The 25,695-nt window shown below is 40.7% G+C and overlaps 1 protein-coding gene across 1 annotated transcript; it reads right to left on the bottom strand.

The window, feature by feature from the left end:
• Positions 1–7,178: 7,178 nt before the first annotated feature.
• On the bottom strand, positions 7,179–25,384 carry elk1 (ETS transcription factor ELK1). Its single transcript, XM_074644972.1, has 11 exons — positions 24,268–25,384; positions 18,295–18,503; positions 17,679–17,864; positions 17,398–17,571; positions 16,013–16,159; positions 15,515–15,922; positions 15,302–15,440; positions 14,418–14,560; positions 14,215–14,298; positions 14,029–14,130; positions 7,179–11,029 (listed from the first exon to the last, which is right to left on the bottom strand). Exons 1-11 carry the CDS (start codon positions 24,290–24,292, stop codon positions 10,931–10,933), a joined length of 1,716 nt encoding a protein of 571 aa, XP_074501073.1. The 5' UTR covers positions 24,293–25,384; the 3' UTR covers positions 7,179–10,930.
• Between the last annotated feature and the right edge of the window lie 311 nt (positions 25,385–25,695).

Raw genomic sequence — 25,695 nt, 5'->3', positions numbered from 1 at the left:
GTTTATTGAGGTTTCTGTGGATCCAGATGAGTCCCGCTGCTGATGCTTTTATGTACCTTTCTCTCTCCTGTCCTCTATCAGGTCCGCAGCAGCTGACTCCAGATCAGCCAATCAGGTTTATAGGCCACCTGGTGATGGACCAATCAGAGAGCCCAGATGTTGCACAGAGGTGATGGAGAGGAGGGGGGGGGGGAGGGGGGGATGACGTAATGCTCCAGATTCTCCTAATGACTGTCAGTGAGTCTGCGATTCTCTCGTTAGATCTCAGTTTCTACTTCACTTCTTCTCTCATCATGTCTCCTTCCATCCGATCACTCTGCTCACTACTGTAGTCCAGTATAAAGCTGTAAAAACAAAAACTATAAAACCTTTAACTGTAAAAACTATAAAAACTACAACAATTGTAAAAATATAAAACTTTCAAAACTAAAAAATATAAAACTGTAAAATTGTGAAGACTATAAAACTATAAACACCATAAAACAGTAAAAACTAAAACTATAAAACTGTGAAAAATATGAAAATTGTAAAAACTAAAACTATAAAACTGTATAAACTATGAAAACTGTAAAAACTATAAAACTAGAAACTAAAACTATAAAACTGAAAAATATAAAAATTGTAAAAAACTATAAAACTATAAAAACTATAAAACTGTAAAAACTATAAAACTGTAAAAACTATAAAACTGTAAAAACTATAAAACTTTAAAAACTAAAAAAATTAAAACTATAAAACTGTAAAAACTATAAAACTGTAAAAACTATAAAACTTTAAAAACTATAAAAACTAAAAAAATTAAAACTATAAAACTATAACAACTATAAAAACTGTAAAACTATATAAAAAACAAACACCAACATATATTCTTTGGCGTGATTGAGGACGAGTTGTTAAAACTTTAGGAAATAAAACTGAAGATATGAAAACAAACTCAGGTTCATGTCCTGGATAATATTGTCTGTTCATCACATGATGTTTTTAAATCATTTGAACTTTAACAGCGTCCGGTTGGTGTCTGTTTGGGGTCGTGAATCTGGACTTCAGGTCTGTCGAGGAGTCATATCTGTCAACACCATTAAATATTAAAGAGGAACCAGACGAGGCAACTTTGACTAGAAATCAGCCGACAGTTTGGATTTCAGTTACTTTAACCTGAATTAACAGAAGTCTAAATTAAAACAAGTTACTCTTAAACGTCGAAGGTAAAACCTGCAAAATCACTGACTGTTGTTGACATCATTGTAAACAGAGAGACTGTGTGTGTGTGTGTGTGTGTGTGTGTGTGTGTGTGTGTGTGTGTGTGTGTGTGTGTGTGTGTGTAATGTGAGACAGCTGCTGACAACATCTGTGATGTCACAGTGATCCAGTAAATCTTCAGTTTGAGTCAGCGTTACTGTACGAGTGATGAAGACGAGGATGACATCACTGAGGAGAGCAGCAGGCAGGAGTGATGAAGATGATGAAGATGTTATTGCTGCTCCTGGAGCCACTACTAAAGTAGTTATACTTTATATACAGTGAGCTAGTTTAGTCCAGTGGGTTCCAACCTAGGGGTCGGGCCCCTCCAGAGGGTCACCAGATAAATCTGAGGGGTCGTCAGATGATTAATGGGAGAGAAGAAGTTCTGATACACTATAACAAGCTGCTTTAATATTTAATAGCTAAGCAGGAGATTCATTAGAGATATCTGCAGCGTCATTTTGCCTCGTCAAAACTCTAATTCAAGATATCCATAATCCTATTTTGACGAGGCAATGATGGATAAGAGACAATGACGAATACAGACTACCGCCGCCTGCTGGTGTGGAGAGTTATTTCATCTCACGCAGGCCCACATCACAACACGTCTTTGTGGTGTGTTCGCGTGCAACTTTTTGGCCAAGACAAAGGCGACGTGAGGCGACGCAACTGGTGGCCTCCATCGCCGCTAGTTCTCTGATGTCGGCTTGATTTGTCCGGGCCTTAAGATCAACGAGCGATTCCCACAATGCAACGCTGTTTTCCTGCCAACCTGTTTTATCTGTAAATGTATGTCAGCCTGTTCTCTGAGCCGGTGTGAGTGCGGCTTTAGTCCCAGATGATAAAACACACAAACACATGTACTTTCTCTCTCTGTCTGTGTGTGTAACCTGGTTTCTGTCTGTTTTTGGTTTTTATTCATTCACAAAGTTTGTTTATTAAATATTTGACAGGTGGCGCTGCAGTAGGTTTGGATAATTACAAGAATAATTGTCTTGTAATAAAATGTTATATTAATGAGCATATATATTTATTTATAGTAGAAAACTTCTGCTTTCAATAGGTGGAAAATATTATTTTATGATTTATATTATTTTAGATTTGGTTTATTGACTACCAGAGGTTACCTGAAGCTCTCTCACTGCTGCTCACACACACATACACGCGCACGCACACACACGTACACACAGTGAACTCCCGCTGAGTGAAAACAATCCTGCTGCCTCTGAAATCCAGTTTAGTTTGGATTAACACTGAAGTAAACATTAATTCCCATCAGGAGTGTGTTTATGTGTGTGTGTGTGTGTGTGGGGGGGGGGGGGGGGGTGACATCACTGTGACATCACAGACATAATAAAAAAAAAACTCTGCATTGTGAGGTCATTTCAGCTCAGTTGTCTCTCTCTGCTCTACCAGGGCCCTTGAACTACACACCAGCTGTTGACATCATTAAACCAAAGAGTATAGAACCGAAGAGATGAATCTCCGGTGTGTTTTTGACAACAGACACCATTTTGGACTGAAAACGTTTATTATATTTATAATATTTTATTGTTCAACACAGGTCATTTTGGTAAACTTTAACCAGAAGACTGGTGTTGGGATTGTTATGTTAGTGACGTGTTTTCCGTACTTATGTCGCGTTGTTTACGTACCTATTTTACGCACTCATTTTTATATGGAGGATGGAACCTGCCAAAATAAAAAAATAAATGAATAAATAGAAATTGGTTAAATAAATAGATGTCATTAAATGTAGCAAAAATAGTATTAAAAAGGAATTTAGCCATTAATTAATTGATAAAATGTGACATAAATTGATATTTTTGTTTTAATTTGCTTCTTCATTTATTTATCTCTGTATTAATTCCCCTATTAATTTACTCTTGTTTAATTTTCTTTTATTTATGTATTTATTGTTTGTTGTTTTTTATATTTATTTATTTAATTTTGCATTCATTTTATTATTAATAATTAATTTATTAATTTAGTTAGTTCTTTTTTATTGATTTAGTTTTGCATTTATTTTTTATGCACCCTGACCCAATGATGACACACATTTACATAATGAGGCAGAAATGCATAAAGAAATGTATAAAGAAATAAATAAGTTTGAGGACATAAATAAGGGGTGACATGCAAAGGGAAAATCATGCAGAAATAAATAAATGCAAATACATAAATAAATACACACATTCAAAAATAAATACAAAATAAATTAATAAAAAAAAAATGCAAAAAAATATAAAGAAATACATTTACGTATCCCCTGCTTTAGGATCTATTTGACTCTAAATGGGACCATAATATACTAAATGGACATCATGCTGTATTGAAGGAGACTTGAAACTAGCGATTGAGACCTTAAACTCATGTTTACAATGTTTTACTGACTTAATAAATCAAGTGAGAAGTAGGCTCATTTTCTCATAGACTTTTATACAATCAGACTTCTATACAACCAGAGGAGTCGCCCCCTGCTGGCTGTTAGAAAGAATGCAGGTTTAAGGCACTTCAGCATTGGCTGAATATTAAAATGAAATGGTAAAAATATCTGTTAAATACATATCCGTATACGTGTAGACCTCAGCTGTGACACTGTTCTGAGCGGAGGCTTCACGTCTTTTCTTCAGCCAACCGGCAGCACGTTTGTTTCTTACGACTTTACTGAGTTACTTTGACTCAGCAGGATGTTGTGGTGAAGGTGTCGTCTCTCTTCCCACAATGCATCACGGCCGTGTGAACAGAAAACATAGAAAACTGTTCATTTTTACATAAACATGAATGTGAATAGAGAATCCCTTAACCAGTGGTGGAGGAAGTACTCAGATCCTTCACTGCAGTAAAAGTACCACACGGTAGAAATACTCTCTCTGTGTGTGTGTGTGTGTGTGTGTGTGTGAAAACAACATTTACACCAACACAGACTAAAGTCATGTCCATAAAAAATAGCTTTCCTTTTTAATATTGTTTTTCCAGTAAATGACACGTGGAACACGTAGAACTCTGTCTCAGAAAAATAAAAGCAGGCCCCGCCCCCTTACATCAATAAACCCCTCGGCCAATCACAGCCAAAGAGGGGCGGGGCCACGCAAGATCTGACAGCGACGATAGGCCACAGAAACAACACGTCATCAACACTCCTCAGCCGTACAGAATATAGAGATTATATATATTTAGATTTCATTTATGTACAGAAACATCCGATAGAAAACTGTAAGATCTTAGCTCTTATAATCATCGGCTTCCCAGAGCTTTCTGTCTGACTTCTTCCTGCTGCAAAGGATCATGGGACAGTCAAGTCTTTTTACGTAGTGTATGTGGTCAATCTTTCATCTATTTTGTTTTTGGGGGGAAATCAAAAATGGAAAATGACTTCATGTGTTCCTGTTTTCATGTTGAAGTAAGAAATCAAATTAATAATCTACGTTTACATGCACACTAATATTCCACTATTATTCTGAATACGACAATATAGTGAACGTGATACAGGTCATGTAAACAGCCGTTATTGTGAATTAGGCCTCATTCTGAATGCAGCATTTTCAGATTAAGACGTGTGATAGACTGATATGGGACATTCACAATATGAGTCTCAATCAGGGTTTTTACTGCAGTTTGTGACAAACTGCCTCTTATCTGTTTACGGCGTCGGAGTCTGTTCTTGTGCATCGCCGAAAAACTACAAGCTTTAAGAACACAGTTTGGTGACAGCGAGGGTTCAACACCACAGAGCAACATGACTGCAGCTAGAAGAGGAGGGAAATTAAAGTTATTTAAAGGACATCGCCGCAGGATGTATTCTCTGAAGTTAGTTATAAATTTGCTAGGAAAAAAACTTGGAAATTCTCTCAGTGGTAAATTTACGAGGAAAAAACTCAGATATTCTATGAGATAAAAGTGGTAAATTTACAAGTAAAACGTTGGCAATGCTCTGCAATGCAAAACTATGACATTTTCTGAGATTAAAGTCGTACATTTACGAGAAAGGAATTCAGAGGTTAAAGCCGTACATTTACGAGAAGAAAACTCAGATATTCTGAGGTTAAAGTCGTAAATTTACGAGAACATTTTTTAATATTTTCTGAGATTAAAGTCGTAAATTTACGGGGAAAAAAATTGGAAATTAAAGATTAAAGTGTAAAAAAACACAGTAAATGACAGCGAGGGTTTAACACTAGAAGAGGAGGGAAATTAAAGTTATTTAAAGCACGTCGCCGCAGGACGTACGTCATGGGGGCGTTTTATGTTAATCATTGTATGAACGGCTGCTTGTGAACTGGAATATAAGTGGAATATTCATTTTCATTAGCCACGAAAACAGCTTAGTAGGAATCTTAACTTAAAAAATAAATAAAATAAAAAACTGAATATTTTGTGCATGTAAACGTAGTCAGTGAATACACTTTATGTTCTTTGAGAAGTGACAACCCTGTCCACATACTTTAGTTTATCTCAGGTCTTCCATGAGAGGTCAAAGGTCACTGACCGTGTCCCAGACGTGTGAGAACGGTCCAATCAGAGAGCTTCACTGATCAGACAGAAAGCTCCAGATGAACTCAGATGTTCCCAAAGATCTTCTTTTACAATGTAAAGAACCTTTAGAGAATGAAACCAACATCACAACAGAACATCTCACTCTGTTAATGAAACGTGATGCTGCAAACATTTATGAGCCGTTAATAAGCAGCGCCCTTCCTCTCTTCACTGGATTATTAGACGCCTGTGAAAAATAATGTGCCAGTTTTAATAATGAGGAACTTCTGATGTCAGTTTCACATTCATCCAAGAACAGATCAATAAACTCGAGACTTCATTTTCACTATACGAGTCTGTCACTGCTTTGAACTTCTCGCTTGATTCATTTTTGTGATTTTAGTGCTGAATTTATTGACAGAAAATCAACTGAATCTAGCTAAATATGACAGGAAGTCTTTGAGGTTTTGGACATATTGAGATTTTATTTACTTTATTCCCACGTCGTTTGGACCAAAAAAGTAATCAATGAATGCAGAAAATAAGATGAATTGATAATGAGAATAACTGTTAATTGTTCATAATACAACGAGACTATATAAATCTGTTTATAACGCAGACCGTCCCTTTAATATCTCAATGATCAATCAATGCACTGACTGATGGAAAATTATGGACTTTTATATTGTTTTGAACATGTTGGAATACCTAAAATCATTATTAATTACATCTATTAAATAGATTTTAATTATATCATAATATATATCTCGATATTGGAATATACCCTTCTCTATATTAGTGATCATGTTTTTAGTCAGACCTTTTAATATTTTGTTATTTACAGTATTTACAACATCACTCCTGCTGTTTAAAGTGGCACATCATTTTTTACAGTGTACTTCCAGCAAACGTAAAGTCGCCTCGGGCGGCGCTGAGCTTACATCAATACCCACAATGCAACGCTGTTACTAATCAATATAAAAACATTCTTCATGTTCTGCTGGTGAGAGAAAGACGACAGCGTATCAGGACCATCGTAGGTCGTTTGGAGGGGGGTACTATTCCGAGAAAAAAACTTTGTAAATTTCCGAGAAAAAACTTGGATATTTTCTGAGATTAAAGTCGTAAATCTGAAAAAAAAAAAACTTGGATATGCTCTAAGATTAAAGTCGTAAATTTATGACAAAAAAAAATACTGTGAACAGTTAATAGTGAGATTTTTTCTTGTAAACTTGTGACTTTAATCTCAGAGAATTTCTGAGGTTTTCTTATCACAAATTTATTTATATCTCGTAAATTTACGACTTCAATCTTGAAAATTCCACGTTTTTTCTCTAAATATTACCCCTCTCCTCCGGCTCTGTCATTTTTTAATTTTTTTTACCTACAGTGGCCCTAAAGCGCCGTCGTAGAGAAACGTTAGCTTGACGTTAAAAGATGTCGGACTCAAAACCTTCGTCCAAAGTTCAGCTTTTCTCTAGAAATGGCTTATTTTTCATCATCATCATCATCATTATCATCATCACCACCACATGGAGGATATCTCTTTAAAAAACAACGAAGATGCAGCTCTGAACTCTTTAAGGCTTCGTCGCTCTTTAAACTCGAGACACAATAAAAACACGTCGTCTCCGATAGAAAAATAGAGTCATGCTGTAAAAGGAGAGAACAGTCGAAAACACGATGGCTTGTGCTGCGTTCACATCACCGCCGAGGCTGGGAAACCACACCGCCAGGAACTGATCTGAGGCTTAAAATGATTCAAAATGTCTGCAGACTCTTCTTTCATGATTGGGGGGGATTCAGGTTGGGTTCTGGTTCCAGGCTGATTAGATACCTGAACACCAGAGTCCACTGTTGAAATGTCAAAGAGTATATCAGCTGTAGATAACCAACAACATAACTTTTCAAGTTTCTAGTGTACGTCGCATCTTGTGTGTTTTTTAGAGAGTTTTTCTTGACAATACGACGTCCTGGAATCGCTGAACGCTGTTGATTCAACGCCATGCACCGCGTGGTGTCCTCCTGAAGCTAGTGATCTTTGCATTTGGCTTGTTTTGACTGTTTGCAGCGTGCTAATGATATTAAATGTTACCGTTGTTTTTTACTCATTAAAATGAATGAACTACACCATCAACTCAGTTCCTGGTGGTCCAGCTGTGTGCGTGTGTGTGTCTGTGCATGTGTGTGTGTCAGCAGCCTCGTCGTTACACACAGAAGCGTAGCAACACGTTAACAGCGTCATCACGAGGAGGAGGAGCTTCAGATGCTCCGCAGCAACAACAACAACAACATCAACAACCTGCAGGTCAGCAACAACAGTCGGGTCAGGTTACCATGGCAACCACAGAGCTTAGCTAGCATCAGAAACAACAACAACAACAACAATAACAACAACAACAGTCTTTTTAGAAGAACCATAGCATCAGTGTCAGTGTTATCCTTGAACAAAAATTGCAGCTGTTTTTTGGGGGGGGGCGTTTCTGCACATTTTGATGTTGCCACAAGTTTAAAACATCACAGGAGCTTCAGGATACGCTACGCTCAGGTGAGCTGTCAGGACGGCTTGTTGTTGGTCAGCGGTACAAACACGAGGTCCACTGAACTTGTTGTTTCCAAAGCTTTCGACCTCATCTTGTGGTCTTCTTCAGCTGTCAGGGGATTTGTTTAGTGGTTATGTAATAACCAGAGCAGGCAACGTCATGTTTGAATGACTTCAACAGACGGATGAAGTCCTGTAGAGTCACATGCTGCAGCTGCAATACAGAAGCTGAAGTTGAAACGTATTTTTCAAAGTGTTAAAAGCTATTTAACTTAAAGGAACGTGTGCAGGATTTAGTGGCATCTAGCAGTAACGCCAATGTTTATCTTTGTTTTCTGCCTTAGCTTCTTCATGTTTTCGCTTCTTTGACGACGTGGACTTGTGCTCTCTTTCTTTTTCTTGTGCTAAATAATAACTATGATCCTCCATTTGTCAAAATTTGGGTTCTCAAACTTCTCACAACTTTAATGACGTGTTCACACCAACAGCAAAGCAAACTTTTCACGTGGCGCAATTACATACAAAATCAGTGCAAAGAGGCGAATAGATGCAAGTTAGCGAAGACCAACGCGAATGGCACGACGCAAACACGCTAAATTTGCGGTAGTTGAAATATTTCAACTGGAGCGACAAAGTCGCGTGACGCTCTGTGTTGAAAGATCTATCAGCGTTGAGATTGTCCTCCTGTCGTCACGAACATTGTTGAATGAAAAATGGAGGAAATAAATCTCGTCTCTGTCTGTGATCACTCACACTCACTTTATCCCGTTTGAATTGCGCCACAAATCACACAAGTGATGTTTGTACATTTAGAAGTTAATAGTATCATTTAGTTTTGTGTGAAACCGCTCAGTCTTTCTTGTCTCGCACAATATACGTCACCAACACCAGCTAGCTAGCTAATGTAGCTACGTTCCACGCACAAATGAAACGTTATCTGACCTGATGTGTTTTATCCAGCGATTCCTGGTCTTTTTATCAGCAAGGAAGAGAAAGAACGATCAAACCTGTTGCTGGTGTGAGTTCATCCCAGTAGGAAACACAAAGGCTTCAGAGAGAGACGTCACTATGACACTTTTGGGCGTGTCGTCTTTCTAGTTACGTATTTTCAGTCTGACATTTCAACAGTTTTACAACAAACTGAGACTTTCTTGACTTACAAAATAATCTTTTAAATTGACAAACATATGTGTGATTCACGGTCATATTTTTTCTGAAATAAGGTCCCATGGTGGTTCACCGGAAGGGGCGGGACTTCCCCTCTCTATTGATCCCCCGAACTGTTACACGCTGGACCTTTAATTATGGCGTGTTACGATCGCTGCCGTCTCTCCGTCTGAGTCCAAGAACGAATCTGAAGCCGATTGAAAACTTGCGGCAACATCACTGCAGAGGTCCAACACCATCAGGAACAAAACATTCATCAGAGCTGCTCAACAAAGATCTACTGCAAGTCTGGAATGAAAATGATTAGCAGTTATTAATCAATAAAACAAACCCCTCTATCAACGCTGTAAAAGCAGAAGGAATGTGAGTAATAAAACCTCTGTTCTCCCGCAGAGTCACTTCAGTTCAGTTTCGGACGTTAAACTTCTTCAAAGACTCTTTGAGAAAATATACAATCTGTCACATAGACACTTTTAGAGAAATAACTTGGCTGTGTAAAAACTGAGCGCCTGCAGCTCAGGGTCCATCATCACCACTCCTCTGTGATTGGTCAGTTCAAAAATGATGCCGAGGAGTTTAGTCCAATAACAGGCCATGCATAAGTGAAGAAAGGCGTGGCCTTGAAAAAACGGCCAATAAGAGCGAAGCAAAATCCCTTAAATGGCCCTTAAAGTCTGAAGGAATCCAGCGGAGGGGAGCTGATAAAATGAAGCATTCCAGCAGGAAGAAAAGTCATCAAACGGAGCGCGCCCAGTACGGTCAGGGGTCAGGATGACGATTCATGTTAAAAAATCTGCAGATATGTGAAGACAGAAATAAATAACCACTTTTTCAAAAAACAGACGATAACGAGCAAAAAGCCCCCAAAAGAAGGTTTGAGATAAATGTGTGTCTCCAGAAGTTTCCTCATGAATATTAACGAGGTTCAAGTCGAACATTCCTCATCAGATTGTCTAAAAATGTGTGTCGAGCCGACAGGAAACGCCGTCTCCAGTCTTCAATCTGTCAGTCGATCAATAATAAATCCTCCGGTTCCAGTTATCTCACTATAAACTTATAAAGTTTTTATCCTGAAGTTACGCCACTAGAAGAAGAAAAGAAATCCCTCCACCTCGTCTGTCTTCAGATGTGCTTTCTGTTCTGCTGTCGACTTCTCCAGATGAGCCGCCGTCGCGGCGTTGGAGCACCGCCGCCACCGCAAAACCTCTGAAAGAAATGAGGGTTGAAGGAGGCTGACGTCCAGCCGCTCATTGCACCTTTAAAATACGATATCTCCAACGTTCACCAAACTGGGACATCTGTCTGGTTCGGACGATGATTCTCCAGCTGTGAATAATTCCACCAGTGAAAAGGTCCCCATAAACCAGCAAATCTCCCAGTCTTACCAGTCTTACCAGCGCCCCAAAACTGCGTGGTTCCTGGTGTGAGTGGAGTTTGAGAATTGGTCCAGATCCAGGTGTCCTCCGACCCTCCGGGAGTCGAGCTCTGTGGCCAGTGAGGATCTCAGGGTTTCTGTGGGCCGGGGGAGAGGACCACCGGGGTGGAGAGACCGTCGACGCTCAGAGCCGGGATGTGGATCTGGTTACTGCCGTTAGTCGGGAACTGAAGAGGAGCACAGAGACAGATAGGAAGACTTTCATTTAAAGCCCCCCTCCAGTGTATTTTGGCATTTCTATTATATTTCATATATATATGTGACGTCATATCCGTTCCGTATCCGTCAACCAAAACAAACCACCGCGAGTCGAAACAAAAAAGGAGTAAACGTCGGAGGGTCGGCGTGGATACGACCTGCAGCCTCACATTTTAAATCCAAAGTGGTAAACACTACACATCCAGTAAAGTATGGAAACACTTTGGGTTTCACACATTGCAGGAAAAGCAGAGCTAGACATCACGGCTAAAGCTGCATGTTAACTCTGTCACAGACAGGAAACGTTATCGTATCGCGGTAACGTGGCGGTTGAGCCGGCCGTCACTCTCATCTCCGTGGTCAAATGGGCCGACGCTACAACTGTAGAGCACCCATATACTGACATTAATGTTAAATGCATTCAAACGGCCCCGATGGAGCTGACCATGGATGGATAAAGAGAACGGAGCTGACGGGAGAGCTAGAGACGGACTTGGAGAAGTTAGAGGAAGTATACACGCGTGACTACGTCTGGTTTTCAAAATAAGGTGTTCAACAAAGGGAACTGTATATACAAAATACATATATGTATATAAGATTGAATAGATTATAATCACCAGAAGTATAAAACATTCCATGTCCCTTATAAATAAAGAAAAGAAGATACCACTAATTTGTGAGGGAAATGTTTTTATTCTTTGATTTTCCAAAGTAAAAGTCCCTAGAAGTGTATGATTCGACTTCCAAATGGTCTAGTGTTAAAAAAGTTAACAAAAAACGCAATAAATCTTAATATCGAATCATAATACTTGTAGAGTCGCAACACATATCAAATCGGCACCCAAGTATCGTGATAGTATCTAATCGGGAGATAGGTGTATCGTTCCCAGCCCTGGTGACAACCTGCTGAGTTTGAAGGTTTATGTATTTCTGCTTTACAACATAACCATCATGAAACTCTCAGTAAATATAGATAATAATATAAGTATCTGTATTTCTCAGCTGCACCAGAAGGAGGCGACAAAGCGCCACAACAACCAAACACATACAGTACATCACTTTATACAACGAGAGGAAGCTGTTCGTTTTCTCATCAGAGGAAGACAATTATTAATCAATGCAGAATCTAATCTAACAGTTTGATAACTGTCACTGATTATTATGATGTTTATAATAAATAATAAAGAAGTTGTGATGTCCCACACTGACACCAGCTCCTGAATGTCCTCTTTAATACTGCTGGAACAAAACAACGGTTCATTGTAGCTCCTATAAAACCGGTGTTGTGTGGATTATTCAGACTAAGAGGGACTCTGCTGATGGAGGTTTTAAATTTCATGTTTCAGTACTGAGAGCCACAGAACCAGTAGAACCAATTCAATTAAATTTATTTTTATATAGCGTCAAATCACAACAGAAGTTATCTCAAGACGCTTTATATATAGAGCAGGTCTTAGACCGTACACCATACGGTAGACCAGTAGAACCACAGAACCACCTGACAGGACCGACACCAGAGGGAACTGGACCTTTAATAACTGAGTGTTATCAGGTAACAGATGGAGTGAAAACTGAGTCAGAAACCTGCAGAGACACCAGCTCTCTGTGTGTGTGTCCTGGATCAGGTACAGACACATGCAGTGCACAGTGTGTGTATGTGTATGTGTGTGTGTGTGTGTGTGTGTGTGTGTGTATGTGTGTGTGTGTGTGTGTGTGTGTGTTAAAGGAGATGTGAGGAGTTTAATTACAATAAGGTGGATACAGAGTCAGATTATAACATATGTTGATACGACAGAGATTTCCTGAAGTTAAATATATCAGGATCATTGTCAGGAACTATTTATTAAATATTTTCCAGCAACCCAAAAATCAAAGAATAAAAGACATTTCCCTCACAAATTAGTGGTATTTTCTTTTTAATTTATAAGGGACGTGTAATGTTTTAAACTACTGGTGGATATAATCCAATCAATCTTATTTCCATATATGTATTTTATATATACAGTTCCCTTTGTTAACACCTTATTTTGAAAACTAGACGTAGTCACACGTGTATGCTTCCTCTAACTTCTCCATGTCCGTCTCTAGCTCTCCCGTCAGCTCCGTTCTCTTTATACATCCATGGTCGGCTCCATCGGGGCCGTTTGAATGCATTTAACATAAATGTCAGTATATGGGTGCTCTACAGTTGTAGCGTCGGCCCATTTGACCACGGAGATGAGAGTGACGGCCGGCTTGACCGCACTTTACCGCGATACGATAACGTTTCCTGTCCGTGACTGAGTTAGCATGCAGCTTTAGCCGTGATGTCTAGCTCTGCTTTTCCTGCAATGTGTGAAACCCAAAGTGTTTCCATACTTTACTGGATGTGTAGTGTTTACCACGCTGGATTTAACATGTGAGGGTGCAGGTCGTATCCACGCAGACCCTCTGCCGTTTTCTACTTTCTCGTTTCAGCTCGCTGCGGTTTGTTTTGGTTGAAGGATACGTAACGGATATGACGTCAAGTTACTCAGACTACAACAATAAAAGCGGTAACTTCCTTTTACCTCCGCATAGACTCAAATGAAGCAAATATATTGATTCTGGCATTAAAAGATCAAAAACATTTTCAAAAAGAACCGTTAAAGTTTCGGATCGATAAGCAGTATCGGTAAGAGCAGTAGTACCGTTAAAATTGTATTGATCTTATTGATCTCTGCTGCTCAGGTAGACAATATATCTGCAGATGTGTCCCATTAACATTCTTCCAGCGGCTTGAAGAGCACAATAACTGCCTTCCCTCTGAGGCTTTTATTGTGAAAAAAAGTGTTTTTTTATGTTCGATTTATAAAATCAATGCAAGTACAGTTTGAAGAAACAAAGTGTCGTTGTGAACTGTGCATTACACTGAATTTACCATGTGAGATGTTGTAGTGCAGCTGTTGTGTTATCAGGGTTATTATGTGCTGTGGGCTCGGTGTATTACCTGGAAGGAGAGTTTGGCCGGGGAGCGAGGAGCGATGGGACTCAGTGTGCTCCAGAAGTGGATGGTAGAGGGAAGAGGACTGGGAGTCAACAGGACCGGAGTCTGGACAGACAAACACACAACAACGTTAGGACAAAAGAAAAAACACAGTGTCACACACACAAACACACACAGGTGAGTGTTTACCAGAGCGTGGGAGGTGATGACCGTCGGGGTTAGCGTGTTGGTCGCTGATCCAGGAGCCAGTAAACTGTTGACAGCTGCGTTTACCTGCAGAGGAAACACAGGAAACACCCGTTACAGCTCAACTCCGTCCTGGAAGCTCATTCAGTTTTTAATTGGCTGATAATCATTCATCCATCGGTTCAGAAAGCTGGTTAAGTGCAGACCTTATCCAGGGAAAGGCCGGGGGGGAGGGAAGGGGAGGAGGGCAGCTCCAGGCCCCGCGGCTTCTTTGGTTTGGGAGGAACGGCGTCCGAGGTCACAGGAAGGGCCGCCGCTGAGGAGGTCGTCACTGGAGGGGCGGAGGGACCTGACACAGAAACATGAAACTGATAATCTGAACTCAGGGACTGACTTTCTTAAAGGGCGGGTCCATTACTTTGTTTATTTTTTAGTTTTTTTATCACTATGTAGCTACGCTAAGCAATGTACCACGTTAGTTCAGATCAGAAAGTCACACAATAACACAAACAAACTAAGCGATCGATGCAGCGGTAGACCAGCAACTCCTGTGTTCTGAGAGGGAAAATTACTGGTTGTGTGAAAGGAGTCTGGTGGCTATGAAGACCACGATATAACGGCTTCGGTTCCCCGTCAGAAAGGGCTGTCTGACGGCGAGGTAAAGCAGTGAAAATATTCTAAATATAGCGTACACTTAAACTTAAAAATCTGTTTTTCTGCTGCTCCCGCCCACAGTCGCTTTACCTCGCCGTCAGACAGCCCTTTCTGACGGGAAACTGAAGCCGTTACGATATAAGAAACCCATTTTTATCCTCTTTGGAACTGGAATTATGGTGGGTGGTTGAGAATAAAACCCATCGTGCTTCAAGCCTGTGAAGAGTGTGAACGCACTGTGACACGCCAACAACCAGCTGGAGGTCCCAGAGGAACCAACCCTGTGATAATGCATATTATTATTTTATCATATTATATTATTATAGATGTATATGTAATGTTAATATTAATGTTATACTGCATAAACGTTTAGAAATGCCTCTAACATCCAGTCTAAACATGGTTGCAACATCCTGTATAAACCTTTTCCTGTCACCTGTTGGCGTGTCCTTGACCTCTCCCTCCCCTGCAGGCTGCTGACCTCCGACCCCGGGCTCCATGCAGGGAGGGGGCGGGCTCTCCACGATAGTGAGGGGAGGCTCTGGTTCTTCTGAGCCACAGATCAGCTGAGGGACCTGGAACAGAAACGTCATGAGTCATCACTCTGAACCACAACTCAGCAGAAATCTAGACCTTCTCCTCCTCTCACCTCCTCCACCCGTCTCTCCTCGAGAGACACCATCTCCAGCAGCTCCTCCTCTGACGGCAGGTTCTCCTCCTTGATGACGATGGGGGGCGGAGGAGGACGGGTGGTGGGAGGAGGAGCGGCCGCCATGGCCGCCTGCTGCTGCTGGGTGGAAGGGGGGTTGATGATGACAAAGACGGGCGGGGGATGAGTCGGGTGAGGAGCGGTGTGGGGGAAGCTGGCCGGGCTGGTGACTACCCCGCAGTCATCCTGCGGCGGCACCTGGTGGCCCATCGGTACGTGGGGGGGAGGTACAGGACTCACCGACCCCCCGACGGGACCCAGGGGGATGAGGGGGGTGAGGGAGGACGGGTCCCCGACGCTGGTCAGATAAATCTGGGGAGGGTCGCTCAGAGGAGGGGCAGGAGGATTCTGGGAAAGAAAGAGAGATGGGGACTCAACTCAGAGACTCCTAGACCAGTTTAGGACCAGTTTGTAACTGGGACTGGATCCGACACTGACCTGTGATTGACTGGTGCTGCTGGCCGGTATCTGAGGGCTGAGAGCCGGAGTGGGACAGGGAGACGGCTGAGTGACGATCACCTGGAGACAGGAGTCAACACCTCCTCCTACTGACGGGGAGGAATTAGACTCTGATAATACACAGATCTGAGGAGGAGGAGGAGAGAAGAGGAGGGAGAGGAGAGGAGAAAAAGGGAGAAAGCCATCAAAATGGAGGTGATACTAGATATGTGACCTCTGACCTGCAGAAACTGTGAAAATAGATATAAAACAGACAGTTTTATATCTCTGACTGTGAACCTCTCAGTGTGAAACCGATGTTTGTTCTCTGTGGAAGATAAAACGAGGCTGTAACTGAACTAGTGGAGACGTTCGCACACCAACAGCCCGTTTAGACCTGTAACATTTGAATCATGTAGTCAGTGTAACTGCAGGCCTCTAAACTAACTTTTTTCACCATCCACCTGGAACCGTCACAAATTTAAAATCTTTGTTTTTCTACATTATCTTTAGTTAATCATTCAAAGTGACCTTTTAACATAAATCGAACATCAAAAGTGGTTTATTTTTGTTCATAAATTTATAATTTATCCCAAAAATATATATTTTTTTAAAAGTTAATTGAAATAATTTCTATGTGTCAAAAAACAAGATTTTGCATATGGCCACCAAAAAGTTAAAACCGGCACCGCTACCTGCGCGTCTTAAAGTTGGAGGAGCTGCTGGACAAGATGCACTCGTCATGGGAAAAGACGCAGCATGTTGGTACGGACAAAATGTGATGGAGAAATCTCATTGCAGCCTTATTACCCAGAGGGGGTGAGGAGGAGGTATATAAGTGGTTAACATTAGTAACATGATTTGAGCTGTTGCAGAGTTTTGACTCTCCGTTAACGAAACATTATCATCACTCACTCACTGTAAAAGCAAATGTCGGCTGCTGACTCGTTAGCGAGCGTTACAGTTAACGTCAAACAGTCTAACGTCAAACAGTCTAACGTTAGCTAACTGGTCACGTTAATACTAGAAACTTTACCTCATTGATTTGGGAATAATTTTCCGTTACTGCTGCGGCTGTAGTGAGGTCCGAGGCCGGCGGTATGTGCTGTGTGTGTGCGAAACGGATCGGGCGCTAACAGTATGTGTGTGTGTTTATGTTGTCAAGGAGGTTTAATAATAACGATGTGCTACACAAAACGTGCAGTCATTTTCATTGCCGTTCATTCTAATGTAACGGGTATTTTTCAACTCCCGTCCCAAATTCCTCCCAAAATTAATTTCCATCCTCCCCGATCATATTTTTTTCGGCCCTAAGACGACGGGACGTCCTTAAGCACGAGCCATTAAAGGGCATGACGTGACGACCCATCTCTCACCTCTCTCACCTCTCTGGGCGTGCGATCAGCCGTGGAGACGGCGTCTTGTTGTATCAGCAGCTCTGTTTTGATTGGTCGTGGGTTGGGTGAGGCCTGCAGTGATTGGATAGTAAAGGTGGAGTAGAGGCCGGACTTCATGTAGTCGTTACGGGAGCTTTTCTGGGAGATGCTGGGAGACGAGCGCTGGCGATCAATACAGAAATCAATCAGTATGTTAATATCACATTAATACAACTGTGTGTCCGTATACTGCAGAAATCTACACAGAAAAGAGAAAGTAAAAAGTGTACCTGGGGTAAGCCCTTTGACGGACAGGTTGAGGCTACGCCCCCGAGGCCTTTTGATTGGCCGTTTGGGTCGGCGGTGTCCCTCCTCTGGCCCTCCTCTCCGTTACGTAGGCCCTCAGGCAGCGAGGGGTCGGGCTGACTCACAAACTTATACACAAACTTCTGACCGCTCACCTTCTTTATGATGTTCTGAAACAAACAAACAAACAAATAAACAAATAAAGAAATAAGTAAGTAAGTAAGTAAGTAAGTAAGTAAGTAAGTAAATAAATATGTTAATAAATAAATAAATAAATAAAGACAATGCACCGAATACTACCATGTCGTAGTATTTTTTTGTCTTTATCATACTTAATTCTTTGTAATAGCAGAACAAGCACCAGTAGTATTATCAGTAGTATTAAAGTAGTACCTTGTGGTCGTAGTATCAGTCGTACCTTGACATAGTAGTATCTCAGTGCTCGGCTCAGCTTGTCGTAGTTCATGTTGTGTTTGTTCTTGTGCAGTAACAGTAGTATTATCAGTAGTAGTATCAGCAGTACCTTGTGGTAGTAGTATCAGTAGTACCTTGTTATAGCAGTATCAGTAGTAGTATCAGTGGTAGCAGTATCAGTAGTACCTTGTCGTAGTAGTATCTCAGTGCTCGGCTCAGCTTGTCATAGTTCATGTTGTGTTTGTTCTTGCGGAGCCCCCACAGTCGTGCGACCTCCTCGGCGTCCAGCAGCTTGAACTCTCCGTCCTCACCTGTCCAGGAGATCAGGTGACGCTGCCGCTGGTCCTCCAGCAGGTGGAGCAGGAACTGCCACAGCGTGATGGACGGGTCCATGGCTGAGGGGGACACACAGACAGACAGATAATTGGATTTGTATCGGCCAATATCACAGGTCACAAATCAGCCTCGGGGGGGATTTACAATCTGTACAGTATCTTAGTCCCTGGAGCTACTTTTCAAGAAGCTAAAAGGTTCCTTCAGTCCACCGTCATCAGCGTTTCAACCGCGGTCTAAAGACCTGCGAAGATTAGGCTAAAAAGAGGGCTGGTGGTGGTCACAGGAATAAACACACTCTGCAGCCTGCAGTTCACTGTGTCCACTTGTTTACTCTAAAAACACGCTGGAAATAAATAAACATTTTGTCTCACTGTGATGATATTTACTGCTGCACGTTGGATGGAATGAATGAAATAATACTAATTGCGCATTGACGCCAAGAGTGAAGCGAACATTTTGCGAAGAATGAAATAAAAAACTGAATAAAGTTTGTTTATGTATCATGATATAAGTGTTCAACAGACACAATAACACAGTAAGTGAAGTGTGTGGTATAGAAGAATCATGGAGGGAGAGACAGGTAGACAGGTAGAGGATTAAATGAGACAGTGAAGCAGCGACTGTCCTGAGAAGGTCGACATTAAACAGATTACAGTGGGAGCGACGCCAGTCAGCCATGTTAATGAGCCTCATTACCATTGGCTGACCTGTTACACAACTAACCCATCAAACACCTTGGAAACCATCGCCATGGTGAGAGACCTTTCATCAATGGTAACCAAGGGAGAAGGACGGCGGGCAAGAGAGGTGTAAACATAGACGGAGATGTGAAGAGTGCTGCTGCCCTGCTCAAAGGCACTTCAACACAACTATCGATGCTCTCTGTTCACTCAGGGAGACTCATTAATGTGACAGCCTGTAGCTTCAAACTGAATATGAGCTGAAGATATAAAACAGTATCTGAGAGGTGTCAAAACTACAGCCTGCACACCACATGCAGCCAAACTCTTTCATTTAGACGTTATTTTAGAATAAAAATCATATTTGGCCCGCCAGTGTTCACTTCAGCACCTGATTTTGATTCAGTTTGAGTCTTTTTTATATCTTTTAACAGGGCTGTAATGGTTTGTGTATTCGTTAGGGCTGGGATGATTCCCCCAGCTCCTAATCACGATACTTGGGTGCTGATTTGATATGTATTAGGATTTTTAAGTATTGCGATTCAATATTACGATTTGTTACTTATTTACTTCTAGACCATGGGAAAAAGTTGAATCATACACTTCTAGGGAGTTTTACTTTGGAAAATCTCTAAATTATTACAGAAAATGTTTTTAATTTTCAGCATGTATGTAGTCAGAGATGTCCTGAAGTCAAATATATCAGGATCATTGTCAGGAATTATTTATTACATTTTTTCCAGTAACCCTAAAATCAAAGAATAAAAACATTTCCCTCACAAATTAGTAGTATTATTTAATTTCTAAGGGACATGATAATTTTGGGAAGCCAAAATTGTGTTCGCGATTAATATTCAATTAATTGTGAAGCCCTAAAGTGCACATCACACTAGTTTGTTGTTTTCAGAGATAATTCCTATTTCTCCCTCTCACACGTGTGACGTCAACGGTCTTAAATCCAATTATAAAAATCAAACCTGTTACACAATGTCAAATAATGTTAATGAGAACGAGAGGCAGCAACTGAATCAGAAGACAAACGATGAGAAGAACAGTTGAACGCCTCACACTGTCAACACTAACTGACCCCACAATAACAGACTGATGACTGTTTAATCAATCTGCAGGACTGACAGCTGGCTTTGTTCTATTGGATTTGACTGTCTTTTTCTGTGTGCTCAGTAATGACACAGTAGATGCTTCAGTAGAGGCCTCCTTTACTTCCTGTCTGACCCAGAGGACAGAACCAGATCAGAGCACACCTGAACCTGGTCTCTGCAGGTTTATCACACACACACAGGAGACAGAAAACCATGACTGGGTGCAGCAGTCCTCCAGGCCTCTGTACAACAAAAGCTACAGTCTGTGTATTGTTTATTTGCTCTGAGCTCCCAGTATGATTCACTTCACACTGGGAGCTGACCACAACAACCACAGCTACAAGCAACAGCAATTATATTAGAAACTCTTCTGACTCAAAAACTGATTTAATATGCATCTGACATATTATAGCCCTAATATACATGGTTTATTTTATTCAAATATTTTATAAAATGCTCACATCCTATTATTCTGTACGATAAATATGAAGCTACAGCCAGTAACTGGTTAGCTTAGCTTAGCACAAAGACTGGAAACGGGGGGAAACTGCGAGCCTGGTTCTGTCCAAAGGGAACAAAATCCACCTACCAGCACCTCTAAAGCTGATTAACATGTTATATCTGTTTTTAACAATGACGAGAGCTGTGTCAATCTGTTCTTCTAACTCTCAGGAATTAACATGAAAAAGTGAAATTCCTTTAAGGTAAAGGTTACAGTTTATTTCACTGATTATTACAATCCAACAAAACTTATTTTAAAGATTATTTCATCAACTTCTATTTCCAATGTCACAACAGATTCTGTGCCATTATAATGAAATTAAAGGACATTCCCACAAAATATATAAAGATTGGGCTTGCTTTTTGTTCAGTTATAGATCTTAACGTTTAACTCACAAATCATTGGATTATGTTCTTCCAACAGACCTTGAGCTGGTAGTTTCAGTCTGATTTATCCTCCATCAGTTATATTCAGGCCTGTTTCTTCTGATTAAACTGTCGTGTAGTTTTATATTCTGGTATATAATCATGATATTGATAATGTGTTGGTCAGAGGTGGAGATACCACGACCCATAGAGCCACAACAGACACATTTATGGGAAATCCACCAAGTTAAAATAAACTGAATTATCCTTTAAACTCTGAAGTGAACTCTAACGTTTCAGTCAAATCAAGTCTCAAACAATATCCTGAACAGGTGTAGTTTTTTAAATGGTTAACACAGAACGGAGACAGTCAGAGAGGAAGAACCAAACCACTTTCTCCACCAGAGAAGAAGAGTGTGGTTTCCTGATCACGTCCTGTTCCACTGTGGTTTCTCTGCGTCCTGACATCCGTCTGTCAATCAGTCAATCAAAACTCAGCAACAGCCAGAAGACACTACAGTCTGTAATACTACTCAAAGTACTGACACTACTGTGACCCCCATCAGTCCTTCCTGATTCACATCACAAACATGTCACATCTCACAACACTATTCAACACTCACATCAGAGTGCGTCAGTGTTGCCATGACAACGTGTGAATATTACATCACTGACTTCAACCTGTCTCCATGATAACAGTCGGCATCACGTCTGTAATGAGGCTGACATTTTGGTACCCGAGGTTCAATAATAATAAAAAAAAAAAAAACAGTTTCAATACTAACCCTTTTATTGATTACTGTGTGAAATATTAACACGTTATTAGGGCTGCTATTAAAAAAAGCAATATATTGTGCCCAGCCCTATCGTCATCGCGATGTCAACTTGTGCGATAAACACATCACGAAAGACTGTGATATTGCACTAGTTGAAAGAGAGTATCAGTCTTTAAAATGTAATTATCATTCCTTTTATTGGTGCCTTTTGAGTTAAGTTCTTCTTCAACAAAAATGTTGAAATAATTGCCTTTTATTTTTTCAAATTCCACGAGCAGTACTGAACGCAGCACAAAGACAGAACTGAGTGCACTTTAATATTGGAAGCAGGGTCGGAAATTAGCACCAGCCACCAGCCAAATGCTGGTAAAATATAGTAAAAGTAGCTGCTAGATTTCCTCCCCTCACCAGCAAAAAAAAAAGTATCTTTTGAGTGGCTAGTAGATTTTGGAGTCCACCAGCCACAGTGGCAGGTGGACAAAAAAAATAATTTCCAACACTAATTTGAAGTAATATTGTTATTGTGTATCAGCAATATTCAATAACGTTATAGCATATTTTCTTCATGTCGTGCAGCTCTTCATGGGAAAATGGTGCCATCAGACACTGACCGAATGATGATGGTCCAACACGGTATCGAAAAACTTTGAGCAAAACTGTGCCAAATTTCTGTGATTTACAATAATTGAGCTTTTGCTTTAGAAGCGGAAAAAACTAGACCCACCTTCTAAGGTTGGTGAAAAAATATCGATTTGCATATGTATCGCGATTTTTTATTTGCTTCATTTGAGTCTATGTGGAGGGAGAAGGAAGTTACCGCTTTTATTGTTGTAGTCTGAATAACGTGATGTCATATCCGTTCCGTATCTTTCAACCAAAACAAACCGCAGTGAGCCGAGACGAGAAAGTAGAAAACGGCGGAGGGTCCGTGTGAATACGACCTGCACCCTCACATTTTAAATCCAAAGTGGTAAACACTACACGTCCAGTAAATTATGGAAACACTTTGGTTTTCACACATTGTAGGAAAAGTAGAGGTTGACATCACGGCTAAAGCTGCATACTAACTCTGTCATGGATAGGAAACGTTATCATATTGCGGTAACGTGCGGTCAAGCCGGCCGTCACCCTCATCTCCGTGGTCAAATCGGCTGATGCGACAAATGTAAAGCACCCATATACTGACATTTATGTTAAATGCATTCAAACGGCCCCGATGGAGCTGACCATGGATGTATAAAGAGAATGGAGCTGACGGGAGAGCTAGAGACGACTTTTTGTACGACACACTGACAGCTGTTGTTGCCTGTTGGCCTTGAGTTTGCCATGTTATGATTTGAGCATATATTTTATGCTAAATGCAGTACCTGTGAAGGTTTCTGGACAATATTTGTTTTTGTTTTGTGTTATTAATAGATTTCCAATAATAAATAATATATACATACATTTTCATAAAGCAGTATATTTGTCCACTCCCATGCTGATAAGAGTATTAAATACTTGACAAATCTTACTTTAAGGTACATTTTGAACAGATACAAAAATTTGATTAATTCGCAATTAATCGTAATTAAATATTTTAATCCATTGACAGACCTAATACTAATTGAAAAAAATAATTGTTAGATTTATCGATAATGAAAACAAATGTTAGCTGAAGCTCTTAACTTACTGAAGTGTTATTCATCATTAAAATAATAACATCGTACACCAAGAACTTGGTAAAAGAATCTTCAAAATTAACAGGAATTACAATTCAAGTGTATAATGTACATAGTATATAAACATAAAGCTAAATTGAATAGATCGGCCCCATTGTCACCGATTTCTGATCTAGGTATTTGAGTCAGTATCAACCCAATATCCGATCGGTGCATCCCTAATCTAATTTGGGGAAATTGAATATATTGAATAATATATAAACATTAAATATAGACAATATACTGTAAAATGAACGGTTAACTAAACACAAGATAGAAATCATACATTTTGGAGAATCTACTTTTGGTGACTTTGGTTATGACCTAACTTATCTTTAGGATCCTGGCTACACCTGGTTAAGGTGTTTCAGTGAGTGACTAGTTCTCAGGCTGCAAGTTTCTACAGGCTGCATGACAACAAACCAGCATGCCATTCAGTCATGATAATACCTGCTTCAACACACACACACACACACACACAGAGCTGCAGGCTGCTGCAGGCCTCAGCAGCTTCCACACACCTGTTGCAACGCTGTTGCTGCTGCTGCTGATTCCCTCCAAACTGCAGAAACACACGCAGTGCTGCTGCAACACACACACAGAGACACAGCGCGCACACACACACAGACACACACACACACACACACAGCTGCAGCATGTAAACACAGCATGCAGCAGCTCCATCAGCAGCATCTCTCACCGTTTATCAGCGGGTTTGAATCCATCTTCAGTGAAATGTCCCGTGCTGTGTGTCGGTGTCAGGCTCACTCATCCTCCTCCATGCTGCCGGTTGCTTGTTTGTTGTGTTGTCTGTGTGTCTGTCTTTCTGCCTGTCTGTCTGTATGTGTGTTGGTTTTTTTTTGTCTCAGCTGTCAGAGCCGGGCTGAGGAGGCTGAGGAGGAGGAGGCGACGTTCAGCAGCTTCTTCCGCGACCTGCCGGCGTTATGTAACCGCTCCGAGCTGCTGCTGCTGCCGCTGCCAGGCTCCAGAGCCTCCATGATAACAGCAACACACTCACCCAACAGCAACAGCACCGGAGAAATTAAAAGTTCAGCTCTAGCCGGAGAACCACCGTCAAAAACAAACACACACTGGTAGAAACAAGAGATTTCAGACCGTTTAGCCGCACATAACTTAGTGATAATTAATATGATGTTAATTAATGTCTAATATAACTTTGTGTTAACATAAAAACAATATGAGTTCAGTATGTAAAGAGGATGAAGAGATGTGTTAACGTTACATGTCTGCTGTCAGAGCGTGGATGTGTTGACAATCACTGATGGGAGCTAGTTAGCCACCTAGCTGCTAACTAGCAATGCTAGCTGGCTAACTAGCAATGCTAGCAGGCTAACACTTGTTTTTTGGCGGTAAAATTGTTTTGTATCTTTCTTTTCTTTTTTATCTCGTCAGAAGTCTCCGGAACCGTCGATGATTAAACGCCTATTATTTATTCATAAAGTTTCTCCAAGTTCAGGGTGTTCTGGGGGCTGAAGCTGTTAGCCTAGCCTAGCCTAGCCTAGCCTAGCCTAGCCTGCTGACAGCCCCCTCCTCCTCCTCCTCCTCTTCCTCCTGCTGGTGTCTCAGCCCCCAGACAGCGCGTCTCACTGCGGACTGGAGTTACCAGTAGACCGTCCACAGTCCTCCGAGGCTGAGAGAAAAGTGGTTGGTAAAATCCGCCCGGTAGTTTGCTGGTAGTTCAGCCTACTGTAGTGCTCCGTCTCTTCGGTCTCTTCGGTGTGTTTTCCCAGTTTCTTCCTGTTTGGCTGAACGCCTCCACACTACTTTACACCTCGGTCAGGTTACCCGCCATTCAAACAATCACACTTCTGGTGATGGATTTCAAAATAAAACTATCTATTTACGAGGGACAGTGCACATTTATCAACATTTAGTTTCCACCTCGATGTAAAAGTAATATATATAAAAGATCAATTTGATTAAACACAAGTATATTTAATAAAAAAAAAATAGATTTAATTTAAAAAATAGATTTTATATAGAACTGATATATTTAATATAAAACAAAACTATTTAATATAAAAAAATATATATATTTAATATAGAACTGATATATTTAATACAAAACAAATAGATTTAATTAAAAAAATAGACTTGATATAGAACT

Source organism: Sebastes fasciatus, chromosome 8 (assembly GCF_043250625.1).
Source record: "Sebastes fasciatus isolate fSebFas1 chromosome 8, fSebFas1.pri, whole genome shotgun sequence".
NCBI classification, from domain to species: Eukaryota; Metazoa; Chordata; class Actinopteri; order Perciformes; family Sebastidae; genus Sebastes; species Sebastes fasciatus.
This window is presented reverse-complemented; position numbering and strand designations above follow the sequence as displayed.

What these genes read in the sequence shown, in the direction of transcription:
- elk1 (XM_074644972.1), bottom strand. Translation starts at nt 24,292, where the DNA reads ATGGATTCAAACCCGCTGATAAACG. An exon ending in TTCAAACCCGCTGATAAACG is followed by an intron (nt 18,504 to 24,267) that starts GTGAGAGATGCT and finishes TGTCCCCCTCAG; the next exon opens with CCATGGACCCGTCCATCACG. An exon ending in TGAGATACTACTACGACAAG is followed by an intron (nt 17,865 to 18,294) that starts GTACTACTGATA and finishes TGTTTGTTTCAG; the next exon opens with AACATCATAAAGAAGGTGAG.